Below are 13,437 nucleotides of genomic sequence, written 5' to 3'. Positions count from 1 at the left end.
GTCAGGAAAGCAGAATTAAATCCATTAGAAATGCCCAATAGCCCCTGAATACAATAGATTTTTTTTTCATTTTTTTCCATGAACAACTGAAATTTAAAAGAAAAACATGCCTATATAAAGCCTATGTTTGTTCTATTTCATGTTTTACATTTTAAAGTTTTAGCCATATTATGTATTTAATGTTTTTTACCCACACAGTCAAACAAGCTGATCCACCAGTGCCTATTACCAGAGTACATAGCTTTAAGTACTCTGCCGAGGTAGTGAACAGTGGGAAGCTTTGGCTGATGTTAATCTTGTCAGATTGTCGTACTGACAGGCGGATTCTCAAAACACAAACTGCTTTTCTTCACGCTTGAAAAAAGGTTCTGCTGAATCATGTGAAAGGAGAGACTGCGCAAACAATAATTTCAATGAAAACCATTTGGATATCTAAGCAGGAGACCTGTGGAAATTGTTAAAGAACTTTTTTATTCTCACAAAAACTTTCAGGGTGAAGGGACTTGGCTAGATCAGGTGTAAATTGTTCACAGAGAGTTTCTGGGATTTTAATAGTTTTGTGCCACCTGATGGTTTAGTTAATTGTGTGAAACTATCTATTATACTGCCATAACATCACCTATAACATCTTTGTAGGGTGACTGGTGGGCCTGAAGTCCCTCCAAACAATACCAAAATTAATATTAAAGTCAATTTGTGAATTCTGTGTTTCTCACCCCACTGCTTTCCATAATTATTGGTGCTTTCAAAATGTAAATGTCAAATATTACAAACAAAAAGACCCACATCCCACCCTCTTTTGGTCTTTGAGGTCTAAGGATCAGTGTGTGAGGTTTTATTGTTCTTTCGCTGCAGCTCACGGTAAATGTTCCTGCGGGTACTGCATGTGCAACGCTGAATGGAAGGGCGAGAACTGTAACTGCTCCACCCGCACTGACACTTGCATGTCTGGCATCGGCCTGCTATGTAGTGGGCGCGGCCAGTGCATCTGTGGCACCTGTGAGTGTACCCAGCCGGGTGCGTACGGACAAACCTGCGAGAAATGCCCCACATGCCCAGATGCCTGCACCTTCAAGAAGTAAGTGAAGCTCTGCAGGGGTATTGTTTTGATCTAGCCTACTCTGAATCACTGAGGGTTTATTATATAGAGGCAATGTTTAAATTGTGGAAATGTATCACCCTGGATAAGGACGTCTGCAAATAAATAAAAGAAAACAAATTGCTAATTGGAGTGGGATAGTTACAGCTTAAGTGCAGCATATTAACTCAGTTGAAATAAAAATCACCACTAGGAACTCATGTTCTTTATTGTTCAGTTAAGCAAGCAAATGGTTCAATTAAGGGAGGGGTTCTTAAGAGTTTTGCCGTGACACCTCCCTTGAGAATGATCTAAATGTCCCCCCCCCAAAAAAAACAATCAACTAATCAAATTGATCAGAACTAAATGTTTCAAAAGTTCTTGACGATGTAATTGATTATGTAATGTTGCTGTTCCTAGCCAGTGGATTAAAGTGACTTATGAACAAATGTTTCCGTTTCTGCCCAGGGATTGCGTGGAATGCCAGCATTTCAAGCGTGGCAGTTTGTTCGATGACCACAATACCTGTTCCAAGATATGCCGAGACGAAATTGTTCTGGTAGATGATCTCAGTAAGGATCTTTTTCTCTTATCAGATTGTAGAATCAGGCTGCGCCCGATAACATAATTTATTTTGGAAAAACATCCAAACACGGGCACACCGTACAGAAAAAAAAGTCATACGATAGATATCAGTGTATTAATTGGATGTCTCATTACACAGCACTGGCGTAACACAAACTGTTGATATGATTTTCCAGCTAAGCAAGACACGAATGCAGTGAATTGCACTTACAAGGATGAAAATGACTGTGTGGAGCGATTCCAGTACTATGAGGACGCCAGTGGAAAGTCCATCCTATATGTGGTCAAGGAGCCAGGTGAGACATAATGCATTTCATGTATAATGCATCTATAGGTTTTCGAGGTGAGAAAATTGGATAATGGTCTCAAGGCAAAAAAACAAACAAACACAGAAACAGAAAAAATCCCTACTGGCTCAATCCCAGCAACAGAGAGTATTATATGGTTGAATCTTGTCCAGTTAAATAATCCAATTAAAGCAAATATGTAAGCCTTGCATACAGGGCCAGTTGGAGCCAGTTCAGGTTTTATGTATGTAAGTCAACATGGGATGCTTTTGATTTTTACAAACTGCTACCAAATGGAGTCTAATTTCCAATCCTTGGGTGGAGTTGTGGGGATGGAGAGAGTGAATGAAAATACATTCAAAACAGGAGAGCAGAAATGGAGAATATTGCAGAGAAGTACCAAACATATGTGTGTAGTCTAGGGCAATATAGTAAGAGATGCTGAGACACACATATTTTAAATATATGCAGACAGAGAGAGATAGAAATAAAAAGCTAGATAAACTCAGCCAAGGAGAAAATGCATACATGTTTCATATTAAGGTTATGATATTATTTTAAGCTTAACAATCTTCCCATTAGCCAGGAAGTCAATTACCGAATAAACCATTGGCTCAACTCACTATAACCAAATACGTTGATTTGAAAAAGCTGCATATGCAGGATCTGGCTTTTCCACACATTTCAGTGGTTAAATGTGTTCCACTATGCAAGCTGCCCCTGTTTCAGTTTAGCCTTCATACGAGTGTGAATCAGCGGGGAGAATGGAAAAACCATTAGCAGTGTTTTAGGGAGTGAGAGGAATTAGGCAGTCACAGCGCAATGAAGAGAGCTGCAAGGAGCAAGAGCGGTGTGTGCTTGTGTGTGGGCTTCACATCCCACAGTGCTTTTTGCATGCTAATATAGCAATCAGCCCCAGAGTGTATGTGTGTGTGTACTTGTTTCAGAGCACATAGACAGAACAGGGTGTGTAATAGAGTAAGAGCAAACTGTACTAAATTATAACATCAATCCCCTAAGTGACTTCCTTTCCAAAGACAGCTTATACAATCAACAACAACAACATAAAAAAGTGTTTTGTTTTGTGTAACAGAGGCTATAACTGTTTGAGCTGGTTGGTTAATTTTAAAATGGCATGGTATCAAATTAGTTTCCCTGTACTCTGTCATCATTTATCTATTGAATGGCTTTGAATTGATATTGCTTTTTCACTTTCCACAAAGAACTAATTGCAAAAGAGAGTCTTTCGCCTCTGGTCTTGATAAATTCTGAATCAAACGGATCATTTGAAACAGCCTGGGCCCAGTCTTTTGTGGTTTGCATAGCAATGGCTCAGTGCAATCAGGGAACTCCCAGTCCAGGGAGGATTGTGTAGCCAGGTGGTGTTAGCATGTGGGTTTAACTGGTGTGGGTCAGAGCTACCCGCTCAGGATTCGAACCTCGCCACACAGCTCCATCCAGTCGATTGATACTGGGAGGTTTATCACTGTACCAATTTTACAGAGGGGTTATGTCACATGTGACAAGCTCATGTACAGGACGCCCCCTGTTACATTGCGATATAAAAAGGATGGTGTGTTTCATTCAAAATGTATTTCAATTTCAACAATCTTTATTTTAACAGTCCATACCTTGAATTAATCAAATTGCATATGCTGATCTATTGTTAGAGCTGAAAAAGGGTTTCTTTCCCATGAGTTGCTCCCATTTGTAATCTGAAACCAGTTATTACAGCAGTAGTCAAGTGCATGATATACGATTATATTGATCGATTGTATTTCCCAAATCTCACTATCTAGTTACCAATGTTTAAGTTATTTAAAGTTATGTTCCAAAACATAACAGCATAAACTATTATACTGTTTGTTTTAATATTAGAGATGATCTAAACACGTCATGGCATGTGTGTTTGTAATTTACAATGGGTTTCTGTGTGGTTTTTTAAATTAATTAAAACCAACCCTTTTCTACATTTTTGTAGTGGCACCTAATTTGAATGGTGCACATGCACCCTGGGGTTGCCTTCAATAAAGCCTTCTTTTGAATACAATATTTTATTAAATACATTATCTGGTAAAGTCCCCTAAATCCAGGCTAGAATGCTGTTATTGCACAGCTCCCCATAGCAATTAATGGGTTTGTCACCTCATAACATGAGCAGCTTTGTATGCCTTTCAGCAGAAAACAAGACCAAATAAATGTTACAAACTGTAGATTGAATAAACAAGCCTGCAGATGTTCATTTTTTATGTAAGCAATGTTTCTTAACCACAAGATTACTCCTAGATTATGATGTGACAGATTACATGCATTAAACTAGACCAATTAAGTGTGTTATTATTATACTGTAATTGGACAGAATGTTGGAGTAGATGGGTAAGGCAATCACAGCAATGCAGATATTCTATTAATGTATCAAATCTTTTTAATGCTTTCTTATTGTCAATATGTATTGCTACCTATCATTGAGAAACAAACAAAACTTTATATATATATATATATATATATATATATATATATATATATATATACATATATATATATATATATATATATATATATATATATATATATATATATATATACATATATACAGTACTGTGCAAATGTTTTAGGGAGGTGTGAAAAAATGCTGTAAAGTAAGAATGCTTTCAAAAATAGACTGTAGTTAATAGATCACCATCAATTCTTCTAGGTACAAGTCAGGGATTTTGTAGGCATATAGTCAAGTGTATGATTAAACAATTATACAAAACAGGTGCTAATGATCATCAATTCAATATGTAGGTTGAAACACAATCATTAACTGAAACAGAAACAGCTGTGTAGGAGGAATAAAACTGGGTGATGAACAGCCCAACTCCGCTAACAAGGTGAGGCTGCTGAAGACAGTTTACTGTCAAAAGTCATACACCATGGCAAGACTGAGCACAGCAACAAGACACAAGGTAGTTATACTGCATCAGCAAGGTCTCTCTCAGGCAGACATTTCAAGGCAGACAGGGGTTTCCAGATGTGCTGTCCAAGCTCTTTTGAAGAAGCACAAAGAAACGGGCAACGTTGAGGACCGCAGACACAGTGGTCGGCCAAGGAAACTTACTGCAGCAGATGAAAGACTCATCATGCGTACTTCCCTTCACAATCGAAATATGTCCAGCAGTGCCATCAGCTCAGAATTGGCAGAAAACAGTGGGACCCTTGTACACCCATCTACTGTCCAGAGAAGTCTTGTCAGAAGTGGCGTTCATGGAAGACTTGAGCCCAAAAAGCAATACCTCTGACGTGGCAACAAGGCCAAGCGACTCAACTATGGACGAAAACACAGGAACTGGGGTGCAGAAAAATGGCAGAAGGTGCTCTGGACTGCTGAGTCAAAATTTGGCTGTAACAGAAGGCAGTTTGTTTGCCGAAGGGCTGGAGAACTGTACACAAATGGTGTAGGTTCCTTGCAAGTTTGGGGCTGCATTTCTGTAAATTGAGAATTAATCGTCTCCTCAATGCTGAGAAGTACAGGCAGATACTTATCCATCATGCAATACCATCAGGGAGGCATCAGATTTATTGTGCAGCATGACAACGACCCCAAACATACAGCAGAAGTCATTAAGAACTATCTTCACCATAAAGAAGAACAATGAGTCCTGGACATGATGGTATGGCCCCCACAGAGCCCTGATCTCAACATCGAGTCTGTCTGGGATTAAATGAAGATGGGGAAGCAACTGAGGCTGCCTAAATCCACAGAAGAACTGTGGTTAGTTCTCCAAGATGTTCGGGCCAACCTACCTGCTGAGTTCCTTCAAAAACTGTGTGCAAGTGTACCTAGAAGAATTGATGCTGTTTTGAAGGCAAAGGGTGGTCACACCAAATATTGATTTGATGTAGATTTTTCTTCTGTTCACTCACTTTGCATTTTGTTAATTGATAAATATAATCTATTAACATGTCTACTTTACAGCATTTTTTCACACCTGCCTAAAACTTTTGCACAGTACTATATATATATACACACACACTTGAATCACACATACTCATAAAATGCATTAGGAAACAAAAACAACAGATATGCCAAGAGCATGCAACAAATACATGATTTCAATGCTATCCCTTCACAGTGCTGGGTAATACCTGGTAGCCACACAAAGGGTTACTCAAACAACAATATATTTTTGCTGTGGGCGATTTGCAAGCATTCCTATTTTTGAGGCACCAGCAGGAGAGAGAGGAGGTTGGCGGGAGGAAGCGAGAGCAGGAAAGACAGACCACACTGTCACCTAAAAATAGTTTATTCTGATGCGATATTTCTGGAGGCAAACAGGTACAGGCTGTACAGAGTCACCGAGACAAGAGTGGAGATATGTGCAGAAAGTATCGTTGAGCTGAAGTTATGCCACCCTACCTGTTAAGGATTAAGTGGGCATCTCAAGAGTCTCTAGTCTCCAACCCTGGTCCATGACAAACAGAAAGTCTGCCAACTTCATTTCCTTTGGAGCTGTCAAGGAAATGCACTGAACCAATCATTGGCTTTATTAGCCAACATTCATGAGGATCTTAAATTGACTGATCAGAGATCCTCACACAACCAGGACAAGGGCTGGAGAGTAGTGGTGCTTCTGCTGCCATGTGCTTGGTGCAGAAGAATGTACACACGCATCTTTTTATGTGCAACAAGCAGTATATTTTGGTACATTAGGCCAACTAAAGGGCCAATTGAAATCCTCAGACACCTCCATCCCTCCCCTCTCCCCCATCCTTAGCCTTCATACCAGTCATGTGTACTTTCATCTAATCTGCTTTTAAGATCCTTGATAACCAATTAAGATTTCCAGAAAAAAAGTCACGAGCAGATGCCGACAGTCTCTGCCAGCAGCAAAACAGAGCCTTCCCTTTCTGCAAAAAACATATGCAGAGATATGCAACAGAAATAACGACAGTGCCAATGCATTCTGAATGGGTTATGCCCTGTACATATGCTCCTCCTGCGCCGTGCCTGCTGGCAGTTTATATCAGCAAGTGGAGTGTTTGCTTGAGCTATAGCAATAGAGATGAGAACAAATCGCATTTTCCTGAAATTCTGGCTAGTGTGGGAGTAAAGAGGGGGGAAACTGACAACCCTCAAGTAAGTTAACTGTGTTAAACTTTGCAAGCTTCACCATGCATTTCCTTTACATTTCTCATGCTTTACTGTGTGTTTTAAACTAGACCGCAAAGATAATGTGATCACAAAAAAACTAAACTCACACGGATTTGCTAAGGTGTGATTTTACAAATGGATCACAGCAGGAGAAGAGAGCAGAGAGTTTTGTGTGGGATTGTTTCTTTGAACCAGAGACTTCTGGGTTCTGAGACTTCTGAAAAGCACTAATGCAAACACACACAATTTCAGAGCTCACCTAACGCTCCCAGCAAACACTTTCAGGCTTTCTTATGTCAGACAAGCTCATCCCTTAAACTGACGTTACCCCAGTGCTTTTTTAGATGCCAGTGCTTCCTTATGAATTAGAGCCGCAGGGGGTGGGGAAAGCAGTCGACACACACACAAATTCACAACAGGTGAGGTGTCGTAACAAAGCATTTGGTATTGGTGCAATACAAAACAGTAGCATTAATGTATCCCTGAGGCTGGATGCATCATTAACCACCTCAACTGGAGTTGCACCAGAGCTCCTGCATTGGAAAAAACCTTCCTCCTAATAACAAACCTCAGTTTCAGGGATCAGCAAGTCTGTACCTGCTGCTCATGGGTTTGGAATGACATCTACCCCTAACACATTACTGTTATTCTTATATTTATTCTTATATTTCTTAGCAGACACCCTTATCCAGCAAATTACAGCTATGTTTTTGAGCAATCTAGGTACGGTGCCTTGTTCAAGGGTACAACTGCAGTGTCCCCCACAGGATTGAACACACAACTCTCCACTCCAGAGTCCAGAGCCCTGACCACGACCCACAATGCTGCTCTTCTAGACAGCACTAAACCCTGTCAGAGATGCTGTACTAATTTTCCACAGTATTACATGCCTTTCTTGATCCTTTCAATGAAGCAGCTTTTTACTGAGGAGTTCATTACTTTAAGTGTATTGTGTTGTATAGCCATAGTGCCTCTAAAATGCAAAACTCTACAAGGAAATGGGTTTTAAATACCTGTCTATACCTGAATATTTAATACAGTGTAGTTCTTATGACAAAGTCATGTATTTACCTTGTTCTGCTTGTTTTAAATGAATTAAGTTGAACAGGAGGAGAAATGCAGCAGCCAGCTTTTAGTTACCTCGTCTACAGCTTTGGGATGTTAGCGCAAAAGGGGATTGATATAACAGCTGACAGCGCTGTGAACTTTAAATATATTTTCCCAGTGGAAATCTAGAAAAATCAACAGATTACAGCAGATTAACTTAATGGGAAAAAATACAATTTCTCTGAAAGCTTTCTGGCAATAGACGATGGTCTAGGTCATGGTCTATAAAGACTGGCTGTTTGGGCATAGTCATCTTTAGCAAAACTCCATGAGGTGGTGACATAAAACTTCCCTTTAACATAAGTACATTTTAAGGATATATAGAATGTTTTTTGTATGGATATAAATACATTCTGCCAAATTCATGCAGCTTCAGCTCTTAGGAAGCTGGAAGCTACTTATGTTTCTCAGACTGCTTGCTTAAGCCAATGTGTTGCTGTGGTTTTCCCCCAGACTGTCCGAAGGGCCCCGACATCCTGGTGGTTCTGCTCTCAGTGGCCGGAGCCATCCTTATCCTGGGCCTAGCAGGCCTGCTCATCTGGAAGCTCCTGATCACCATCCATGACCGCCGCGAGTTTGCTAAATTCGAGGAGGAACGTGCCCGGGCCAAATGGGACACGGTGAGAGGCACCGCTGTGGACACTCACATTGTTCTTCTCTGTATCAAATCAGATATTATGACAATATTAACTACAACAGCAAAATACAGATAATTACCCTTATAAAGGTTTACTGTAGCGTACCTAGGGGAAACAAATATACAGTATATAGATTTGATTTCAGATTACTATTTGTATCTCATCGTGTACATGCGCATGCAAGGAAGTTACCAGGTATCAGAAACTTCTTTCCATAGCACACTCATCTCCTTTTTATTTAAAAAAAAAAAAATTATTCAAGGCCTAATCACCATACTAACCCTCCTCAGGCTTTGCTCACAACCGCAAAATGATGACTGTTCCAGCAGATCTCTTGAAACGCAGTCATCTTTCACTAATTCCTCCTCTGATAGCTTTAGTATGATTTTTTTTTTGAAGATACATCTTATGCTTTACTGTGATCTTCTGAAACCACACTGGAACTTATGTCTTTATTGCCTTCTTTGATCAGTTGCTGCCACCTGTTGACTGAGAAATATCACATGTAAATTCTCTTTCTATGATATGTACAGTGTTATACCACCCGCCCCCCCCAGCCCCCCAAAATGTTTGACATTTTGTTTAATAGTTCATTTGTTTGTCTGTGTGTTTGATAAAGCATTTATGTTTGAGTGTAGTAATACTTTAGTTTATGATACCCAAATGTCAAATCTAGTCCAGTATTTACCTCATCCAATCTGCAAAAGCCCCAGTGTGACTAAAATATCTCCCTTTGCTTTATCACAGGGTCACAACCCTCTGTACAAAGGAGCAACCTCTACCTTCACAAACGTGACATACCGTGGCAACACAGAGTGACACCGGCGCAGCCAATCAGAACCAGCATTACTCAGGATTCTGCTAGCTTGGAGCCAATCGGGGAGCAGCAGGGGATAAGACTGTTTAAAGAGCTGTGTTCAGTTCTGGTTCTCTTCAATTCTTGGTAGCCAAATGTAATGTCATCCCTCGGGTGTAAAACATTATAATAATAGAGGGTGGGAGGGTGGGTAATGGGTGGTGATACAGGCTAATGAACAAGGGATTAAGGAATTTAAGCTGATGAAAAAATTAAACAAGCAATCATTTTTCATTATTACAATGAAAGTCAGTTTATTCTTAGTTTAAGGACCCAAGAGGTATTCATGTCCAGAAACGAGACATATCCTGTTAATTTGTACACAACAGCCTTAGTCATGGATTTCTTCATTTTGAACACACCTTTTCTTTTTCATCTCTGGCTCCTGGGAGAGTGACAGTCAGGAGTGACAGAGCTGGAATATTATTTCCCAAGATGTGAGTTAACTCTTACAGCTGCTTTCAGAAACTTTGATTAGCACCAGCCTTGGACTACTAAAAGATCTAAAATAACAGCGGTAGTCCAAGACTAGTGCTAGTCTGGGTCTGTGAAACCAGCTCTTAAAGTCTTAAGGATAATTGAAGACTATCTCGAATTACTACAATTTCTGAAAAAATAACCAGTTTAATTATATAGCAAACTCAGAAGCTGCTTTTAAGATTTATTTTGTCAGTAAAGAATAGGAGAATATTTTGAATAAAAAAGACAACTACATTTAATTCTGCAAGGACATTTACAGCTACATAGAGAGCCCAAATAAAATACTTAATTTATGATGTTGTGTATGGGAATTTGTAAGATGTATATATTTTGTACCTATAACTGAGATCAGTCAGAAAAAAAAAATGTTTACTGGGAGAAGAAAAGCGGATCCATTTCAAAGATCCAAATAAAACAATGAACATGTTTTTAGTTTGTTCCTCCTTTGAGATTGTTAATAATGTAAAGACAGTAGGATGAACTGAAAGCATTTCTTATGGTCCTTTTGAATGTATGTGCCTTTTCCAGGAAAGCCACATCCAATTTCCAAATTATTTTAATTTCCACTTTCATGTCTCTTGCTGACAACATTTGTCAATTCTAGCAAATAACCAGTACTTCAAATTACAGTGAACCAGTGGGTTTGCTTCAACAGATAAGGCACATAGTACCAAAAAGGCCCAAGTATTTTTCATTCTCAGTTATGTAATGTGAGTTGTTGGCAGGCTTTGTTATGGCTCTTTGTCACACACACACACACACACACACACTCACACACACACACACACACACACACACACACACAGACTTGATTCTGAGCGCATACTTCTACACAGAAGCACACAAAATAAGAAAGTTGTATTTATAGTATGTTCACCTTTGTGTGCTTTTCCTGGTTTAGTAATAATTAAACTGAGCATTCCTGTTGTGTTTTCAACGGAGGATGATTTCAATATCCAACCATGGATCATTGACTGTGACAATATGATGTTAATATAGTGAACTGCCCCGTAGGAAATGCAATTCCCTCTTTCCTCATGAAAGTTAGTTACCCAAGCACTGCACATATCACTGCCATTTTATTTTAGGAGGATAGTTATAAATGATAAAAGTACCTGTTTTGTGAATAAATGGTATATGGGTGAAAGAGAGAGAGGAAAAAAACTTCTTTCCTGAATGTGGTATAAGAAAAACCTTTTTTTGTCATTGCATTGGCAGTTGCTAGACTTCATCAGGGAAATGAAAAACTGGACAATATAATTCAAGGGCTAAGGGTACCTTTTTAAAGTTTCTTTGCTTTATGAGAGTGTGTGAAATATTTTTCTACTTTTTTATTTAAGAAATTAGCCAACTTTTGAGGAAAGGTTTTGTGGGTTCCTCCGTGATTTAACAGTCATGGTGTTTGTGTTTGTTTTGTTTTAGCATTCATTCAATAGAGTCTGAATGTGACTGTCCTATTTAATCCTGCACCTTTAAACACTTACTGTAATTGTCGAAGAACAAAGCACTGTATTAGGCTCATTTAAAAGCACTGCAGCTTTTTTTTTTTATAATTTCTTCACTTTTTTGTATTTCTTTACTTTTTGACTGGGTGGGAAAACAGAGGGACTCTGACTTTAATTTGTCTCCTCTTTCGTGTTGTTTTGTTTTGTTGTTTGTTTCCATGTTCAGCAATACCAAAATGAACTGGGTCTGGCAGAAGAGTGTTTTTGTTTAGTTTGGTGGACAAAATGTGTTCCCTGGGGCTAGTCTAAAGTGCACTTCAATGTACAAAGATTTTGATGCTGAATTTATGGGAATACAAACAATAATATTTGGTTTAGAAAAAAACTAACAAACAATAAACTGCTGTGAACACTGTATGAGTCAATTGTTAAATATGTATGCATGTAAACCCAATATAGTATTTAAAATAGTTTAATAGTTTAATCCAAAACAGTCTTGTATTTCTTCATGTTACTTTCAGGTATTTCATAATAGTTTAATCTCTGGTTATGTGGGACATATCCTGAAATTAGGTGTCACTTAGAGCTTGTTGCAGTTAAGCTCAAAGCAGATGTTTTTTATGGGGCAGTGGGTAGGGGTTCAGCACAGAACCTATGGCATATATAGACACACACAGAGACATGTGTCTATATATACAGCTCTGGAAAAAATTAAGAGACCACTGCAAATTTGTCTTAAATCAGCATCTCTACATGTATGGCAGCCATTCCATTAAATTCATATTTGTATTTGGAATTTGGGAGAAATGTTGTCAGTAGTTTATAGACTAAAACAGAAATGTTCATTGTACCCAAACATATACCTATAAATAGTAAAACCAGAGAAACTGATAATTTTGCAATGGTCTCTTAATTTTTTCCAGAGCTGTATATATAGACACACAGTCACTTGAAAGTCTTTATATCCTTAATTTAAAACCGTTCTTCCCTAATTCATTTAGTTCAATAATATTGTTCATTATCTATTATCTATTTTGTAGGGTGTGAATACTTTCAACTACAACTGTGAATATATAGCCTCTGAAAGTATTTTTCAGACCTGAGTGCATATAGTAATATGTGTATCACCAAAGCATAAATGCATAACATAGCTTTTTCTTAGATATCTGAAATAATGTGATATATTCTAATTCATAAATCACTATCATTTCAGAATACCAATATAAACAGAAATGCGTGTACCAAATAATGAAGCATCTTTGTCATGAGAAATGCTGTCGTTTTCAAGTATTTATGATTGGCGATAAAAAAAAACTGCTCGCTATCTATGACAACATTAATCAGCACCTGGTTTGTTTTAGTATTGCTGACCTTCATGTTAATTAAAAAAAACAAAAACTTTTTTTTTTTAAATGTCATTGTTTTGTTCCATGTTTCTATCTCATGAGGTCAATAAAGTCTTTAAAAATGTTTTCAACTTGATATGCTTCATTTTATGACATGACTGTTCGTATGCTACGTAGTCACGTGTTTTGAGACAGAAAAACGTTTCTGTAGTTTCTTATTTTGAACAAGATTTGATTAGGGAAACCCTGGAATCTAAATTAACAATATAACGTAACTTCATTAAAATGTAATATATTTTAAACATAATGGGACCTGTCTTTGAATGGTTTGCCAAGCTGCTCTACAGACAGGATTGAACACTAGCTCCCTCTGGCGGTACACGCTGTTATAACAGTAGTCTGTTACACAAAATCTTGTTGCAAATCGCGAATATATATATATATATATATATATATATATATATATATATATATATATATA

The 13,437-nt window shown here is 38.2% G+C and overlaps 1 protein-coding gene across 1 annotated transcript in view; it reads left to right on the top strand.

Annotated features, from left to right (window-relative positions):
* itgb3a (integrin beta 3a) overlaps window positions 1-12,025 on the top strand; it is a 32,001-nt gene extending 19,976 nt beyond the window's left edge. The window contains exons 11-15 of the mRNA XM_066698594.1: window positions 856-1,078; window positions 1,547-1,650; window positions 1,840-1,959; window positions 8,645-8,811; window positions 9,577-12,025. Of these exons, the coding sequence (XP_066554691.1) occupies window positions 856-1,078; window positions 1,547-1,650; window positions 1,840-1,959; window positions 8,645-8,811; window positions 9,577-9,648 (686 nt within the window). The 3' untranslated portion in view covers window positions 9,649-12,025. The remainder of the gene's footprint in view (window positions 1-855; window positions 1,079-1,546; window positions 1,651-1,839; window positions 1,960-8,644; window positions 8,812-9,576) is intronic.
* The last annotated feature ends 1,412 nt before the right edge of the window (window positions 12,026-13,437 follow it).

The sequence above is a fragment of the Amia ocellicauda genome, chromosome 3, assembly GCF_036373705.1.
Source record: "Amia ocellicauda isolate fAmiCal2 chromosome 3, fAmiCal2.hap1, whole genome shotgun sequence".
Classification (NCBI taxonomy): domain Eukaryota; kingdom Metazoa; phylum Chordata; class Actinopteri; order Amiiformes; family Amiidae; genus Amia; species Amia ocellicauda.
Note: the sequence above shows the minus strand (reverse complement) of the source record. Positions and strands in the feature narration are given on the sequence as shown.